The sequence below is a fragment of the Mus pahari genome, chromosome 2 (assembly GCF_900095145.1).
Source record: "Mus pahari chromosome 2, PAHARI_EIJ_v1.1, whole genome shotgun sequence".
Classification (NCBI taxonomy): domain Eukaryota; kingdom Metazoa; phylum Chordata; class Mammalia; order Rodentia; family Muridae; genus Mus; species Mus pahari.
In genome coordinates this window covers 105,700,287-105,718,693 of record NC_034591.1, presented here as the reverse complement: position 1 = coordinate 105,718,693, position 18,407 = coordinate 105,700,287, and the positions used below count along the sequence as shown (strand labels likewise).

Sequence of the window (18,407 nt, the reverse complement as noted above, 5' to 3'; positions counted from 1 at the left end):
TCCAGATGGCCACATTAAAAAAGCATGTCTGCATGTTCACACTGTAACAAGAATCCTTCCCTTCTTCTTCGGGGATTCGAGCATTTGCCATTTATAAAGATATAATCAGCTTTTGCTGTTAACAACTATCCCAAGGACAACTCTCTCCTTCCTCGGGGTCCCCCTGGAATTTTAACCAGCGTACAGAAGCAGGTTGGGCCAGTTTGCCAGCTTGTGGCCAGCAGACACCAATAACTTTGTTGCCTGGGCACCTGCAGATCCAGTCTTCCAGACAGTGAGGCCACTCAGGCAGAATGTCCCAGCAGGTGCTCTGGGGACAGGAGGATATCCCAGGGGATAGGAGGACAACAAGCAGACTAGAAAAGCAAGCTAACAAATGCCAAGTCACAAGGGCAGACATGGGCCCTGCGGGAGACAGGCCCCCGGACTCCAGGGGCAGGTGGCTGAGGCTCAATGTAGCAAAGAAACAGGTGCACAGGCTATTCCCGTGGCCAGTAGGACAGACATGGAGATGCAGCCTCCTTGTTCTTTTCTTCTCTTCTCTTTTCTTCCTTCCCCTCTTGCCCCCTTACAGGGAGGAGGCATGTTATGCAAGGGGCAGCCCAGATTGCGACGAGGAAAGGGAAAAGCTTTAGGGTCGGGGTGGGCTAGGCCCAACATGATCTGAGGTACTCTCTCTTCCTTACGGCAAGCGGGTGGTACTATGTGGGCCATGGCATTCTGGGGTCACCTGGACCATGGAAGACAGAAATTTGCCAAGTAGCTGCTCCTGTGATTAGGGTCTGGAGATGCCTGGCTACCCGCTGGCACAGTCCTCTGCCCTAAACCACATTGTCTTGCCACCACTCTGAGTGGCATGATACTTTCCCCAGGACCACGACAACCTCTCCAAGGTCCATCAACTACAAGGATAAATCTGTCTCTAGTGGAACATTCTGGGACAGTGTTGCCCCGGCTGGTCAGGGATGGTTGTGAAATGTTTCTAAGAGTGGCACTATCAGAGGCAGGCTGTTCCCAGCTCCAAAGTGAGTTTACCAACTGAATTTGCTCCAGGAGATGGTGGCAGGCCAGGTGGACAGTCGCCTGAGTTATTTGTGAAAGTATGGCAGGACCCCAGACCTGTCTATCCTCTCTTACAGCACACAGTAAGGACAAGACACAGGTCTGTGGACAAGCCACAGATGCTGGGGTATCTGTTGCTTTCTCTCCTTCATGCCTCCTGCCCTGAACCTATCGTTTTTAACTTTTTTTTTTTTCCTGAATGCACTTCCCCACCCCCAAATCCTTGCTCCCAGTAGCGGACAACTCTCCATCCCTGTTTCCTACATCCATCGCATCCATCACAGGGCAGATGCTGACATTGAGAGCCAGCTCAGCTGAAGCCAAGACGTTGGCTTGCTGTCTCTAACTAGAGCAAAGGCGAGTGAGCTGGGAGCTGCCTGCATGGCAACTTCAGTGGGGGGAAGATTGTGAAAACCACCCACAGCCTAGGCAAGGGCAGCCAACTTGGCCATTCCTGGCCCAGTCTACCATCTCCCTCCCCCCACTGAAGACTGCAGGCCCTCTGTGTTTTACTGTGAACTGGGGCACTGTCACTACTCCACCAACAAAGCCTGCAAAGGCTGAGGCTGGACATGAACAGTGGACTTTCAGTCCCTAGTCCCCTCCTGGAGTGACTGAACCGCTCACTATACAACAACTTGTTAGAAAGTATAAAGAGCGCCCAGTGCTGGTAGCGGTTAACTCCAGGAGAATTAATGATTAATGAGGACAGCAATGCTCCATGCACCACACACCTGCACATTTGCACACCCCGGCACACTCCCCTCCAAGAGCTGTCAGGAACACTTACCAACCAGCCTAGGCACCACTGCCCACTTGGAAAACACACAACTTGGCGTAGCTGCATAGAAGCTAGGGTAAAGTCCCTCCCTCTGCATTGTTAATAGGAATCCCCCTGGATTGCACCCACCTTGTTGAGAGAGCCACAGTGGGAGCACAGTTCATACCCACCAGGACCCCTTGGGAGACAAGAGGCCCATGGAGCAGGTAAGCTTCCCCCCCCCCCAAACAAGGAACAGGAAACAGTGACTGGTCACCAGGCCAAGGTTGCTACAGATACTCTCTTCCCTGATTATCACAAACAAGCTGGGCTTTTCCTGCTTCACCCAAGAGAAACAGGGTGGTGGGGAGCAGCTGCGTGGCTGGGCACAGCCCCAGTCTGTTTCCAGCAGCAAGACAGATCCTGGATGGGAAAGTCACTGAGCTGGCGAGAAACCAGAAGGATACCCCAGGCTCCTCTCCTCCCAGCTAGCTGGGTGTCATCCCTGAAGCTCAGAACTAAGCAGGAGCAGATAGGAAAGGTTAAAAAGACAGATACAGTACAGGCACATATCATTTTAGCTTTCTTATGCATTCGCTGGCTTTTTTTTTTTTTTTTTTTTTTTTTTTTTTTTTTTTTTTTTTTTTTTTTTTTTTTGGTAATTGTTGGGTTTGTTTTTAAATGAATGCTTGCAACAGGGAATCAATTTTGGTACAAAAAAAAAAAGTCATGTGAATCTTTGAAAACTGCCAGACAGTGGACTCCTATCCTAGTTGTAGTGAAAAGAGAACTCTTGAGCCATCATTTTAAAGAAAAGCATAAAGTATAGCTCGCAACTCTGCTAACACCACTGTGCTAGGGGTGTCAGTGACATGAGAGGCAGGTCACAGAAAGGATGGCCCCCATGATAACCCGAGGAGGAGGAGCAGGTGAGATGAAGGAGGACGCAGAGGAGAAGACTTACTTGGGTGTGCCACTGGGCTTCCAGTATCTACAAAATAGGTACTGTCCGTCTGCATTGACCAGGTGAGGCAGGTCCTGGTAGGGAACATTCTGTGGAGTTCGCCTGGGTGAACTTGCCTCAGGCATCCTGCAGGGGTCTTTAGGCCCTTGGAAGAAAGGTGGACATATTCTAAAGTCAGAAATACACTTGTGTCCATATGGGAGGAAAGAAAGCCTTTTTAGAGTCAGGACTGTGGCTGTGGCTGTGGCTTCTTTTCCAAGTAGTTAAAAAAAAAAAAAAACCAAACCCCAATTTGATATATATATTTTAAAATTACATATATCTCTTGCAAACCCCTTCAAGACTGAAAAGTCCTGTTTGTCCTTAAGAAAACGCTCACTTTATTTTTTAAAAGTGCCTCAGTATAGCCCCCCTCCCATCTGTGTTTATTTTAAATCATCTCAGGAAACTTCATCTTAAAGACTATTTTAGCTGTAATCAAGCGGAAATTACAGTCAGTTCCGTGGGTACAAAGCCCCAGCTGCAAGGACCCATCTCTCCTAAAATCTCCACTGAGCGGGTTTCTGGGGGCATAATAAGTAGGTGACGCGCCCCGAGCGATTTTTCCCTTCTGAATGCCAAAGATGCCATGACAAACCTGTTTCCATTAGTCTTGGCTTTTGCATTCCACTACCGCCACAGCCTCGAGTATCAGCGCCAGGCAAACCAGGGTTGTTCCCTCATCGCGGCCGCAGGGCAGCACCACCGGGTCCGCGCCCTCCCCGCCTGGGCTGCAGGGGTGCGAGCTGCTCCCTCCTGCTGCTCCAGCTCTAGCTCATGTCGCCACTTTTCCAGAACACACCCCTGAAGGGGTTCCGGGAGCGAGGGACAGCCGGTCCCCAGCCCGGAGCTGCTGCGAGACGCGCTCCGCGGCACCGCGCATTCGCGCAGATGCGGGTCCCCGAGCAAAGTCACCCCGATTCTCCGACAAACTTTGCCTCTTGCCCGCCCGCGACCGCTTGGGGAAGGAAGCCTCGCGGCTGTCATCGGCACACCACACAGGACGTGGACCTGGCCGTTGTTCCCACACCGGTCTGGGAAGATGCAGTTGACGGGCACAAGTCTGTTTGGGGGTTGGTGCGAGGGCGCGAGGGGCGCGTTCACGCGCACACGCTGACACGCGCGCACACTCGTGCGCACGCACACGCGCGCAGGGGACCCCTGGCGGCAGCTCCTATCCTGAGGCAGGGGCGGGAGGCAGTTACCCGGGCCACGAGCGCCGCTGTCACGTTCCCCGAGCACCACGCGGGTCCGGGTCTGCGGCGGGCTAGAGCCAGACTACTGCGCGCGGCCGGCTGTGCAGCGATAGGGCGCGGCGTCTGCGCCGCCACTTTATCCCCAGCCGCTCGGCGGCGGGGGCGGCCCGCTGGGTGGGGACGCGCGGGGAGGCGGCGCCGGGGCCCCACGTGTGCCCGGTCCCCGGGGAGGAGCGGGGCACCGCCCGCCGACCTGCCTCGCGTTTTTTCCTGGCCGCGTTGGGGACCTTCACGGGGCACTGAACCGAATTAGGGGGCCCTTCCAGCCCAAGCGCACAGTCGAGAACACAGACCCTCACACAGGTCCCCCGAGCAGAAACACGCTCACAAGAACTGCATGCACATGTTTACAGTTGCACACGTGTGAGACCCGCATTCAGATAGCACAAGTGTAGGCACACCCACAAGGACACAAGGACTCCTCCTCAGGACCCTTCACCAGATACAAGCTACACACAGGGGTACAAGTGAATGTCACAGTTACTACATGTATACAGACACACAGCATGGATGCACATGCCCTAGACACCATGCACACAGATAAAAACAACATACCATGCACACAGTGTCAGCGCAGAAACCACAGCTCTCATCATACAGGGGAAAAGATTATTCTGGAGCCATTTTGAGTGACCATGAGCTGGAAACACAGATTTAAGTTGCCCCTAATTCCATGTTCCCATGTGAAAGCAGTTTCAGGAAAATATATATAGTTTTAAAGAACAGAAAAAGCCATATATCAAGGCAAGTTTAAAATACATTGGTGGGTACACCAGAGAGGCAGGTAACAATGAAATGGGAAAGTGTTCCTATAGGTTCAAAATGCTATCTGATAGCATCGCTAACTTTTGGATTTGTAGAAGCTAATTATCCTGTTAAGTCAATAGATAAACACTGTTCATTTTTTGCCTCAAGAAGTTAGTTCTAACAAAGAGGGGCAAGAAAGAAATGGCTGTTCCTGAGGGCCCAAACTTAGCCCAAAATAAAGTAATTTGCCTCTGGACCTGAACATTCCAACCTCTCCAAAGTACTGAAACTTTAATCAGCCAGTTAATCTCTGCAGACACAGCTTCCTTTCAGTTTTCCGCCTCAGCAGCAGAAGCAGCTCCTTTCCCCATGTTCATAACAGAGATAAACAACACACCACACACACCCTGACTGCTAAAGATGTGTGACATTCACACACAAACACTTAGAGCCCTGAGAAGGAAGCAGACACACTGCAAACACACACACACACACACACACACACACACACACACACACACACACACTTGAGTACACAAACACTGCATGAAACCATTTCCCCTAGGTGCCCCAGGAGCCAGGTCCCACCAGCACAGCTGCCTATGTGGCTGTGGAGTCTGGAATCCAGTATTAAATTTACAGCCTGTCCACTGTGTCCTATGTCTGCCACCTGTGAGTGACAGCTGCAGAGGAAGGATGACCCTGACTCACACCCATCTCCACAGGCTTGCCAGGGCTTTCTTCTTGGCCAACCACTTTGCAAAATAGCAGTGTTGAATAGTACCATTGTCAGGGCGGCACAGTGGTGGTGTCCACCTACGGTGAGGCTGCAGTCTAACTTGACTTGAACGGTAAAAGGGGTCTCTGAGAGAAGATCGGTTGCAGGCCATGCAGAAGGACCTAGCTCACCCTCTGCCTTAGGCAGGTCTCCAGGGCTTGGACACAGAAAGAGTGGCTAAATGACTTCTTGGAGTTAATTTTGTATTTCCTGGCAGGTCAGGATTAGGGTCAGCAAGCTCAGGCGAAAGACTGGGAGCCTGCTCTCAAAGCTGGACTGGGCCTTAAAAGTGTCATTACTACTCAATTCAGCTGTGGTTTACTGAGAGCAAGGGTAGCTGGGTCCTGAAGCCATGGGTGTGAATGTTCCTAGCACTGGTGTTTTGTGACCTTTCAGTGGTTTGAAAGTTTTGAGAAGAACGGTCCCTTGAGCCATCAACAGAGTCTCTCTCCTGAATCTAGAGTTGCTCCCGCTTGATCATAGAGAGTTAAGAGAGTAAAGCCTTGTGTGATGTGGTGCTCCTGTAGTCCGGCTCTTCAGGGAATGAGATAAGCCATCCCTGGAGGCCATGAGCTTTGTGCCATCCTCAGCAACAGTGGGGCTCAAATCCACCAGGGAAAGACCATAGGTTTGAACCAAATTATAATTAAATGAATTTATTAGTTACTGCTAGCAGGTCGACAGCCTAAAAAACAAATTGAAGCCATGCCACACAGGAGCGGTAGAGGAAGGGTTTGTGAAGGTGAGCACTGTAAAGACCTCATTTGTGTGCAACGTGTAGCCGAGGGAGAAACTGCTCTTACTCCTCGCAGCTGTGAGGATCTCCATCTGTCTCCCTCTGCAGACAACCATAAAGGAGCTGTCCCCTGCCCTGGCACACAGCGATACATGGGTTTACAAAAGTCAGGGTAAGAAGTGAATTAGCTCATAGCAGTTTTACAGTTTTGAGGAGGGCACAAGGAGTCAGAGTTGTTGAAGCTTATCTTTTAGGGATTTAGAATGGGTGCCTAGCACAAAATGGAGATTTCCTTACCCATCACAGTAGGACCCCGGAAAAGGGAGAAACTAAATTAGTTGTCTGTAATGGTGGTTTCTTTCAGAACCACAGAGCAATATCATAATTATATCAGATTTACTTTTTATTTTTTTATTTTACATTTTTGAGACAGGGTCCCACTCTCTAGCACTGTATGGCTTGGAACACATAGATATTCACCTGTCTGCTTCCTAAATGCGGGGATCAAAGATCCATGCTGCCATACCCAGAATGACATTGGATTCATACACTCAAGAAAAGGTATTTCCATCCACGGAGACCTCTCATAGCTCTCTTCGATGCACATCTCCTTCCCTTTCTTTCCCTCTTTCCCTACAGCCTCTGGCAGTCTTGGCTTTGTTCTCTATTTCTAAAGTTTTGTCATCTCAGGTTATTTTGCAAGCAGAATCATGAGATAGATAATGCTTGTAACTTTTAGTACTTTTCCCATTGAACACAATCTGGATTATCCGGGTTCCAAGCTTAGATGCACCACAGTACTGAACAGTTTACCCGGTGAAGGACAATTCATGTGTGTGGTTTCTACTTTACAGCTAATTCTGAATAAAGCCACGATGAACACTGGCAAGGCACAGCGAATCCAGCATACAGGACTGTTAAAACAGGATTACCTTCGGTTCAAGATCAGCCCTATTTGCAGAGCCAGACCTTGTCCCAAACGAACAAGAAAGGAAAAGGAAATCGCTTGCTTAGTTTTCTAAACAGCTGCCAAATGTTTTCAGTACTCTCAGAACTCAACTGTTTAAGAACACACAGTTCTGTATCTGTTTACATTTCCACTGTCATTGCCATAAAAATAATGCTTAGTATATTTTTATTGTACATTTATATGTGTGCGCCTGGGTGTATGTAATGTGTACCACAGGTATGCACTACTTGAACCCCAGGTAGGTCAGAAAGGGGCATTAGATCTCCTGGAACTGTGGTTATATATGAATGGTTGTGAACTGCCACATGGCAGCGGAACCAAACTGGGGTCTTCTTCAAGAGTATCCTCTTAACTGCTGAGCCATCTCTCCACCCGCCCCTCCCTGGTTTTTATTTTTAGCCCTTCTATTGTGGGTCTTGTGGATTTATCTGCATTACCCGATAGCTTATGCTGTTGAATGCCTTTCTACATGCCTCTCTTCTCTGTATCCCAGTGAAACGCCTCACTGTGCCTTTTGACCATCTTCTTAGTGTGTGTTCTTAAACAGTTGAGTTCTGAGAGTTCCGGATGTGTTACAGATACGAGTTTTGTGTCAGACATGTGATTGGCAAGTTTTCTCGTGGTTTATAGTCTGTGTCTTCAGTCTCTTCAGAGGGTCATTTGCAAAGCAAAAGCTTTCATTGGGATCAAAAACAAATGTTTAGTGTTTGCTTTAATGGATCACGTATTTGGTGTTAAGTCAGAGAAGCGCTTGCTTAGTCCTGCATTTGAGACTATTCTCTTGTGTTGACAGCTAAAAGTTATATTGTTATATATTTTATGTTTAACTCATTTACAGTTAATTTTGATTAAGGTCTGAAATTTAGATCAAGTTCTTTTGAGGGGGGGAAGGGAGAGTCCATGTACATCAGTTGCTTGTGTTCCCTTAGCTGAGAAACAGTTTTGGTTTTTCCTCATGAATTGCTTCCATTTTTTTTTCTCAAAATTCTGTTGATCTTTCCGTGTGTTTCTGTTTCCCCATTCTATCCCATTGGTCTTCTGTGTCTCTGGCAATACCATGGTTCCAGACTGTTGAAGTTATCTATAAATTCTATATACTGATATTCTTTACATTTTATTTCACAAGTTCTTTCACCTATTGATATAATTTTTTGACCAGTGTTATCTATACCAATTAAAAAATCTTGCTGAGATTTTGATAGAAAATACATTAAACATGGATGTCAATTTGCTTAGAGCTGGTTAAGTTGTACAAATTATGAAAATGGTATGTCTATTTAGTTCTTTCTTTCAATACCGGGCAGTGATTTTAACAGCATACAAGTCTTAACATAAATATTTTAGATTTATACTTCTATTTAAGTAATTATAAATGTCTTGTGTTGTCTCTTTCAGTGCATTTAGGTTAATTTCTAGTCTATACTGATAAAACTGGTTTTTGTTTCCTGGGCCTGTAAACTGTAACCTTACCTAACCTACTCGTTAGCTTGGGTCTTGTTAGCTGACCTGGGGTTTTCTACCTCTGCCATCATTATATTTAAACCAAGTTTCTTGTATACAACATGTAGTTGCATTTGGATTTATTGATTTTAATTTTATTTATTTGTTTATTTTTGGTGCAGGGAATCAACAGCAAAGGATTGGTGAGCTGCAGAAATTCTCTTGGATTGTTTCCTTCTCACACAGAAGAAGACATCAGGGCCCCCTTTCATTCTGGTATTCTCACTGCAGAAGGGATCTGTGGAATAACAGTTCTTCCCATGCCCCTGAGTATTTTAAAAATGTTTTGTTACCTCTTCTGGCCATGATGGTGTTCAGTGATGCCCTCTCCTATTCTCACAGATAATGCCTTTTCCCTCTTAGTACTTTCAAGATGGCTCTCTGTGTCTGGTTTTCAGAAGTTTCACCATGTGTCTTGGTGTGGATTCTTTAGGTTTATTTTATGCTGTGTGGAGTTTGTTTAGGTTTATTTTATGCAGTGCTTGTTCAGCTTCTCTGATCTGAAGAAGTCAAGGTTTATGTCTCTTGACAAATTCAGAACATTTTCACACGACCAGCATTATTTAAAATCTTTTAAGCCCTGCCCTCTTTTCCCTTCTCCGGGTCTCTTGGCTTTCCTTTCCTTAGCCCCATGACGGTTGTCCAGCCTTTGTGCTGTCTTCTATGGCTTTGGCATTTCTGGGTTACTGAATTCTTGGACACCAAGGGATTTAGAAAACAAACCCTAAGCTGAGTCAACTTAGCACATGTCCTAGGGTTCCAGACCCTCCTTCGCCTTTTTCCTCTACCAGCTTGGATTATTTTGTGTTCGTTTTGCAGACATAGTTCATAGTGTTCATATTTAACAGGAAGAGGAGGCAAACATATTCCCTTCACCTTGGTTGGTTTTGGTTTTGGTTTTGAGACAGGGTTTCTCTGTGTAGCCCTGGCTGTCCTATACTCACTTTGTAGACCAGGCTGGCCTCGACCTTGCAGAGATTCTCCTGCTTCTGCCTCCTGAGTGCTGGGATCAAAGGTGTGTGCCACCACGCCCGGCCTTATTCTCTTCTTCACAGAGCACAGCAGGGAAATCACTACTAGTCCTTGCCTCTGTCGCGCACACAGAAACCTCCAGAACAGGACATCTCTAGATGTAACAAGCTCCAAAAAGAAATTGCCAGTGGCAGGCTCTTCTGCAACTACCAGCTGACCTGCCTGAGGGACAATTTGAGGAAAAGTGTCATCTTTCTACCCACTCAAGAGCTTTTATGTGGCCTGCAATGCCCTGAGGCTTGAAGACATTGGTCATACTGGAAATCCCAGTGAAGAAGGGGAAAGAACACACTAGAAGGCAGCCAGAACACAAGCACGTCTACCATAGAAACTTCAGTGAGGGTGACTAGACTTCTCACAGTCTTCAGGATCTCGACTGGCATAAACCTCCATTATAAGTCTCTTGTGGTGGAAGAAAAGTGGAGACCAGGAATAGAAGTTGTGCTTAGAGGAAAAACAACAGAAGGGATGTAAGACTTTGCATGTGAAGTCAGGGGAAATGAAGCTGAGTAATTTGGGCCTCAGAAACTAGCAGTGCTGGCTAGTTGGGTCACTTCCTGGTAAGTTTCTTCACCTCAAAGACCTGCTTTCTCACCTGAGGCTGGGGAAAACCCTGGCCAGGACCATGACTGTGGTGCTGGCGGCTTAGCTCCACTAAACTGGAAGTGTCAAACTTGACACGAGAAAAAGAGCCTTGGCATATGAAGTTTTTAATCTGAATTTTAGACAGTGTTGATTACACATTGCAAACCTAGATGTCCTGTCCTGTGCTGAGGTATAAGATGTTGATGACGGAACAGGACCAGTGAAAGGATGCGGCTCTTTCTGCTGGGACAGGAGGTTCTTGAGCGGTGGCAGGCTTGTGTGTCTGGAATTGGAGCTCTGAGACTGAAGCCAGCCCAGGAGCAGTCCCCGGAGCTGAGAGAGCATCACACTTGACTGAGGGATGGCAGCAGAGGTGTGGCTGGGCAGTGTAGACACTGCTCCTATCAGCAGGGGACTTGGCCCGCGAGCACATTTACAATATTTGCATTGCTAACCATCATCTAACAACCATGACATCTCACCCAGTAATGCTGGTTATTGAGTCCTAGCTAGATTCTCTCTTGCACTGATGGCAGGTCACAGGTCACAGCAGTCTCAGGGGATTGATTGTTATCTGCTAGAGAGCCTTGGCTCCCTCCGTGGTCCTTCCTTTAAAAGACAAATGCGGAACAGAGTCTTGTCCCCCCCACCCCCACCCCACCCCCCGGGCTACTGAGAGACCACTCATTGTAAGCCATTTGCGCCTCTCCTTACTTCCCACCCCTCATCCAGGTTCCCTTGAAAATATCCAACTCGGATTTCCGGGTTGTTTGACTGGGTGGTGCCTTCCTGAGTCACTTACATGGAGGAAGGGAGGAGGCTTGGGAAATAGGGGTCAAGTTCAACGTGGGCTTCTGAAAACATTGTTGGTCTCTCTGGGGGAAGCCAACCCGGAAGGCCTGACGAGATATACAGTAGGTCAGAGTGGAGGTGAAGGTTTAGGAGTTGCCATTTGTGAGCAGTGATGTCATGAGCAGGCTTTACACAGGGAGTGTGATCTGGAAGGATGAGTTGTCCTAGGGTACTTCCTGTGAGAAAGAGAAAAAAAAAAAAAAAAAAAAAAAAAAAAAACGGGAAGGAGTTTATAGAAGTGATAGATACAGGAGTCAGAGGAGCAGGATTCACATTCCAAAGTCATTGCATGCTCCCGGAAAGAGCTTGAAACTTCCCAGAAGCAAAGCAAAAAGCATTGAGAGTTACACACTAGGGCCAGCATCACTGCAAAGTTGGAGAGAACCCACTTCACAGATGAGCAAGGCGAGACATCAATTTGCACTGATTTACAAAATGGTTGGAAAGCAAGTGTAGACAGACAGACAGTCCTTCCCAGGCTTCTGCAAAGAAGAGGCAGCACAGGGCAGAACGAAGCCACTGGGCCCTAGAGCCTGACCACTAGGACTAAGATCCTAGCTCCGCTGGCCTGTGACTCCGTGATCACTATCAGGTGAACGGCCCACTTCCTGTCCCTATACAAGGTCTGTTTTGTGGGAAGCAATGGCATACTCAGGCTGAGTACTAAGCACATGCCTACTGCAGGGTAGGTGAGATGAGAAGAACCCCATTAGGCTCGTAGGCACAGTGGAGAGGCTGTCCAGCTGGAGCTGTTAGAATCAGAAAGCAACAAGAAGTACAGTGAGTGGGGTGACTCCAAGCAACGTGTGTTTGGCGTGTGTCTTAAAAACACTGGAAATATCCTGCACGTTTCATAATAAAGAATTGATAAAGGTTTGCAGCTATAGCTGTGTTTAACATGATTTAAGCTTTACACAATGCATGTGTGGATTGAAACATTACATTCTACCCCACAAATTTGATTGTTTCTGTTTTGTTTTGTTCTGTTCTGTTCTGTTTTTTGAGATGGTCTGTAGGCCAGGCTGGTTTACATCTCCTGATTCAGCTTCCTGATTATAGACATGCCACCACTCTTAGCAATATGTGTAACTTTTACATCTTTCTGTACCAGTTAAACTGTTGGCTGGAGATATAGCTCAGCGGTAAAGGATTTACTTAGCATAAGCAAAGCCTTGGTTCCACACCCTGTACCACACATATACAGGGGAGAAAAGTGTCAAAAATAAAAACACTGTGGCTGAGGAAATGACTTACTTCAGTCCCAGATCTGAGTCCTGGTGTCCAGAGGACTCAGATACCCCCACTATCCTCGACACACACATGCCATCCCTCCCCCTCCCATGAAGCAGCCCAGACTCGCTGGAGCAGTGATCTCAGTACTTGGAGAAAAGACCATGGAGGGAGCCAAGGTTCTCCAGCAGACGTTAGTCAATCCTCAGAGGCAACTCTGACCTGTGACCTGCCATCTATACAAGAGAGACTCTAGTTAGGGCTCAATAGCTATGCAGCAGAACCCAGCCCAAGTTGCTGACCCACAGAGCCACAGCTAAATAAGTCATGGCACTTTAAGCCAGCAAGTTTGGGGCTGGCTTTCTATGCAACAGAAGCATACATGTGGCAGATGCTATAATCCATGTGTCAACAATACATTTGAGTTATCCTGTCTTCATAACAACTGTGGGATGTGGGGGTAGGATCCAACCATTCTAAGTATAAAAAAAAAAAATCAGGTCATTGAAAATTTGGATAGCAGAAGATAGAAAGATACATGGAAACACACATACATATAAATAATATATAAATATATAAGATTTATATATAGGTTTACCATATATGTACATATATGTGTATATATGTGTGTGTATGTATGTATGTATATATATATGATGTGTGTATAAACCATAAAACATAATATACACAATTATATACCATACAGATAATATCTACAAAAAGAAAGTAGATTTTTAAATTGACTTTCAACAGTTCTCTTAAGAGTCTGTACTCAAGGCTACAACTACTGAGGTTATACATGCGCTTTGTGTTAATGGAACAGAGAGATCATGTGTCTTATTGGAGTATTTATACTTCTTTTCCCCCCAACCATTTTGCTTTAGCTCCTTGCTCAGTTTCCCCACATTGCTCTTCTTCCTAACTTCTTCCAGCCTGCGCCTGCGGAGACTCAGGATTTGCCAGGTACTGGATGCGCAGATGGGAGTTCCTCGGAAACATCCATTCTTCTGTTGAGCGCTCCTGGACATTGGCCCAGTCTCATTTCTTCCTGAGGAGGGTGGAACGCTTCTTACAGGAAGCCACAGATCTGGAGCCCTCATTACAGTATGGAGGTCAAAGGCACTTTATTGTCCTTTGTCCCTAAAAGGCCACGAGGGGAAAAAAACAGGCATACAAATTTAAATCCTTTCAGTGTGGTTCCTGCAAAAATAGCATCAACTGGTATTGAAGCAGCAAGTGAGCAGGGGTTGACCAATTACCCAGATCACAGCAGTCCTTGGGTAGATGCCACCATGACAACCGATGGCTCACCCAAGGCCTATAAGGAGTGGGGGCAGGGCCAGTTCTTGGTTCTTTCTTTCCCAGAGACCCTCTTTCCTGTACATAGGCACGGGGTTCCTGGGGAAGAGGGTATTGACTGTAACAGCCTGGGAACTGAAGAACACAAGCTTCCCTCAGACAGTTCCCATGCAGGCCACCTCCATTGTCCATCCTCATAGGCAAAGGCAAAGTTCTCCTCAGCATGAGGTGTGCCTGAGCTGGCTTCGAAAAGGCAGCCAGACACCTAAAGCCGACACAGAGGCTGTCTCTGGCTCCATTGCCTGCCTTTAGATTCCTTCCCTTAACTGGACTGCCCTGTGTAACCTCAATAGAAGAATAGAGAGAAATTCATGCCTCAAGAGAAGAATCATCTAGTCTTACTACAACCTGATAATGCCAAGGCTGGTTGATATCCATGGGAGGCCTCCCCTTTTCTGAGGAGAACGGGTGGGCAGGGATAGGGGGTGAGGTGAGTGGGGGGGGGGGACTGGGAGATGAGGGAGAAGAAGTTTTGCTCAGGATCTAAAGTAAGTAAATAAGTTAATTTTTTGAAAAAGGCAGCCCCATGCTGCTGGAGGTCCTACATGGCTTTGCTTCCGTTGGTTTCATTGGCAGCATTATCTTTACTTTACAGCAAGTGTTTGTGCTTAAGATGAATATAATGGACTTAAAGTGTGGGCTGAATCAAGGGAGACTAAGGTTGGGCTGATAGCTCTGGTAGACCTGCCCTTTTCTGAAGTGACTGTGGGGAGAGGGAAGGTGGGTGGGAGGAGAGACTGGAGGAGAGGAGGGGAGGGAAACTGTGGTCAAGATGTAATATATGAGGGAAGAGTAAATTAATTTAAACAAAGGCTAAAAGATGAAAAAATGGAGAATAAAAGTGAGACAAGTGAAAAAAAAGAAAGGAAGACAGACAGACAGACAGACAGACAGACAGACAGACAGACAACCCATTGGGTTGCCACATGGCAGAGGCGTCACGGCAGTGTTATGGCTGTGTCCTAGGGTGGGGTCCCGGTGGAAGAGCTGTGTTTGGCTTCAGACACACTCTGAGAACCACACTGTCACATAGCCTGACCCTTCACCTCCAGGCTCCAGTTTTCTGTCAGTCTTCTGTCAAGGCCAGGAGCTATTGCCTCAGCAGGCAAAAGCACAGGCTGACAAGGTGCTCTCCATCCCCAGAACCCACCTGAAAGTGAAACGGGAAGGAGCCGGCTCCACGATGCTCTTCTCTAACTTCTGCCTGTGTGCCGTGAAATGTGTCCCCTGCCCAATGCATGTGTGTGTGCGCCCCCCCCCACACACACATACTCACACATACACCTAAACACATACACACCCATACACACACCCATACACATATACATATACATACACACACACACACATACACACACACACAAATAAATCAATAAACAAATCAAAACTAGAGACCAAGGTTCCCAGTGATCCTTCTGGCCTCGGAAATTCTATTTTTGCTAATTCTATATTTAAGGCCAAGGACTAGGTCTCTTGGGAAAGGTCACTGAGTACAAAGGAATCTACTGAGAGGGGAAATGAAGGTTCCTACCCACATGCTGCTGTCCATAAATGCTTTTGGCAAGTCCAGAATTTAGCAATTAGTAACTGGGCCCAGGCACCCTAATGAGATTCAGACTGAGCGTCAAAGAAGAAATTCTTCCACTGACTAATCGGGTTAGTGAAGCGAAGAGAAGTTGTACACACTGAAAAACACTCCACAAATAGACTTCTAGCAACTAAACGTGGTGGGGTGCACACTGTATGGTTCTACTTTATCTTTTAAAAAAAGCCTCTGACTTAACACTGAAGTGTAGCCTTTGAAGGCAAATGAGGGTGAATATGTTTAGACAGGGAAAGTCCGCTGAAGGCCTGGGCGACCATGGAAAGAGCTGAGGCACAGTTAAACAGGGAGGGCAAACTGACAATATCTCCCAAAAATGCCATTTTGTTTTATCTGATATTGGGGGGGGGGGTGCCATGCCTTATATCTTTCTTTTTATGTATGTATGTATATATGTATGTATGTATGTATGTATACATGCATGTATGTATGTACGTATGTATGCCTTTTGTTTGTTTCTGTGATGGGATTGAAACCTAGGGTTTCGAGCACAAGGCAATCTCGTGTGGCTACCCACACTCCCACTCCTGAGTTTTTTTTTCTTGGCTGGTTTGGGTCAGGAAGGCCTTGTTTCTTGAATGCTGGTAAACGGGGCACAGTCCCTGGGACCCAAGTTGGCTCTTGGACCTACAAGCTTTGTAATTGAGTTACTTAGCCTCTCCAACCCTCAGTCTCCTCATCAGCAAAACACAGGTAATGAATTCTTCACAGGATTATTGGAACACATAAATGAACTGATAGATGGCATTGTTAGGATGACTGACACTCAGTAGGTGCTTTGTGTGCGATTGATGGGGCTGCAGAACACTGGCAGGTCTCCTGACAGTCGCCCTTGCCCGTACCCCAGAGCCAGTGCCCCTTAGGCAGTGTTCCAGTGCCTGTGTCTTCAGCATCCTCCAGCAGACCTCAGGGAAGACTTTGCACATGAAGGTGTCCTTCGTGTCATAGGTGATACAATTGTCATTTTATATGTAGGTGTCACAACTGAGGCATCTCGATGAGGAGACTTGTCCGAGACTGAAGCAAGTTCTTAATCCGTAGGCAGTTAGCTGACAGCCAGATGCAACTGGTGCCTCCCCGCACACCTGGCCTGCTGCTTAATATTGTTCTCTCATCTTGCCAACAGGTTCTCAGTATTTCATAGGGGAAATGGGCTAGAAACCAGGAACTGGAGAGCTTGGGGTTTTTACCCACACCCTGCCACAAGCCTGAGTCATAGCCTTCGGATTCCTAAGAGGTTTACGTGGATCTCTATTTTCTTTTGTTTGTTTAGCAAGCAAGGTGAAAGTCATACAGTCATCCCTGTGCCCAGGCTCTCCATTCAAGAATTCAACCAGCGTTGGGCCAATGGTGTTGGAGGGAACTGTATCTGTCTATGCTGAACACATACAAATCACTTCCTGTCGCTGTTTCCTACCAATGCAGTACACCAACCAATGACACAGCACAGGTTACATGTTAACTGTGTGACATGGGAGGCGCAATGTGACTTGAAGCATGCATAAGATGGATGAAAATGCTCTGTCATTGTGAACAAGTGACCCAAACATTCTCTGATTTGCTCACCTGAAGAGAAAAGAAGATCCTGAGAACAGTGAGAGGACAACTCTATTTCCCCTCAAGAAGTGAGTATCATGTTATGTGTTCTAAGGCCAGCTGTCAAAGCTACCCAGGGCCCAGGAAGTATAAAGACTCTCCCTGAGCAGAGTGTGACACTCATCAACCCCATACTGACCAGGCGAGGCATGGAATTCCAGGTTCTGGTTCCAATCTGTCATTTCTGTTCCCGATCTTCAGGCTTCTGCTGGGTCACAGGTGGTCAACAAGCATCCAATTCCTTTGGCTAAATAATGTAGGGCTGATGTCTGTGGCTTAACCTACTTACCTGCCCTGTCAACGCTGCTGTGAACGTCCTTGGCAGTAGATAGACATCTACAAGTGGCAGAAAAGGAGACCACAGGAGCTTAAGGTAAAGCTGCCTGTAGGAAAGAAAGGATGAGCAGATGGTAGGAGGAACCTGAGGAGTCCCTTTGGACCAGTTGGCAGTAGAAAGACAGTGAGCAGGAACTATGGCAAACCCAGAAGTTGGCACACTGAAGTCTCAAAGGACACAGGACCACAGCACAGGAGGACAGGAGAGTCCCCTGCAGTTGAGGGTCTGGAAACAGGAAAATAACAAGCAGAGAGAGGAGAATTTCCAGGGGGCTCCCAGAGAAAAGGGTCCTCCAAGGATGCTTTCCAAGTGAAATGAGGGCTGGGGGTGGACTTGGCCAGCACACTTGAGTCCTGGTTCAATCCCCAGTACCTTCCTCCCACCCCCCCCCCAAAAAAATCCAACTTTTGTTCTAGGAACAGCCTGGACAGTGGATGCCAGTACTCATTCATTCCGTCATTCATTCACTCAGCATCCATTCATTAAGTACCTGCCCTATGCAGAGTACTACACCAGGTGCTAGGATGAACTCACTCCACTCTAGTGATTGACATCTGTAGAAGGAAAGGGACAAGAAAACCAATTGGCTCAGCTAGAGCCTTGGAAGGGGTACCTAGAGGATAGAGCAATGGCTCCTACAAGAAATCTTTGGTGGAGGCGCCCATCAGTGGAAACCAGAGCAGGGCTTTCGAGGCCTCCAGACCACAAGGGTCTGCCATTTTGCTTGGTGCTTGGCAGGCTTGGGTGGAGGAGAACAAGTTCAAAGCCAAGGTGTATTTGCTTGGGTTCCCAAAGGCCTCCCAGAGACAGCCACATACTATACTGCCCCGGGTCCTGTGTACCCCAGTGTGTCTCTGAATCAGTGCTGGAACCTGTCTTAGTGTGATGTCAGATCACAATTCTACATAAAGCGGTGACACGTAGGAGTATAGGGGAGGTCAGAGAACAGGAACCAAAGTGCTGTTGGTTGGGAACAATAACCTCCGGTATTCACGGCTCCT

General features: G+C 47.2%; 2 protein-coding genes across 3 annotated transcripts in view; both read right to left on the bottom strand.

The window, feature by feature from the left end:
- Mgll (monoglyceride lipase) overlaps window positions 1-4,190 on the bottom strand; it is a 105,070-nt gene extending 100,880 nt beyond the window's left edge. Inside the window, exons 1-2 of one of the 2 annotated variants that reach the window (XM_021189138.1) lie at window positions 4,031-4,190; window positions 2,787-2,931 (exon numbers count right to left, since the gene is read on the bottom strand). In XM_021189138.1, coding sequence (XP_021044797.1) covers window positions 2,787-2,911 — 125 coding nt within the window. In that variant the 5' untranslated portion in view covers window positions 2,912-2,931; window positions 4,031-4,190. Of the gene's footprint in view, window positions 1-2,786; window positions 2,932-3,423; window positions 3,894-4,030 lie in introns of those variants that run through there. The other variant, XM_021189133.2, reaches the window with a different exon arrangement.
- On the bottom strand, window positions 3,452-18,125 carry LOC115063403. Its single transcript, XM_029535284.1, has 4 exons — window positions 18,046-18,125; window positions 17,359-17,405; window positions 4,157-4,340; window positions 3,452-4,092 (listed from the first exon to the last, which is right to left on the bottom strand). Exons 1-4 carry the CDS (start codon window positions 18,123-18,125, stop codon window positions 3,477-3,479), a joined length of 927 nt encoding a protein of 308 aa, XP_029391144.1. The 3' UTR covers window positions 3,452-3,476.
- Window positions 18,126-18,407: the final 282 nt, after the last annotated feature.

Bases quoted from the DNA above. Each gene is read 5' to 3' on its own strand.
- LOC115063403 (XM_029535284.1), bottom strand. From the start codon at position 18,125: ATGGCAGACCCTTGTGGTCTGGAGGCCTCGAAAGCCCTGCTCTGGTTT. The intron at 17,406-18,045 runs GTAGGAGCCATT...TGCCACTTGTAG, and splicing joins GCCTCCACCAAAGATTTCTT to ATGTCTATCTACTGCCAAGG. The intron at 4,341-17,358 runs GTAAGTAGGTTA...TTGGGCTGGAAG, and splicing joins CAGCAGCGTTGACAGGGCAG to GGCCCCCTAATTCGGTTCAG.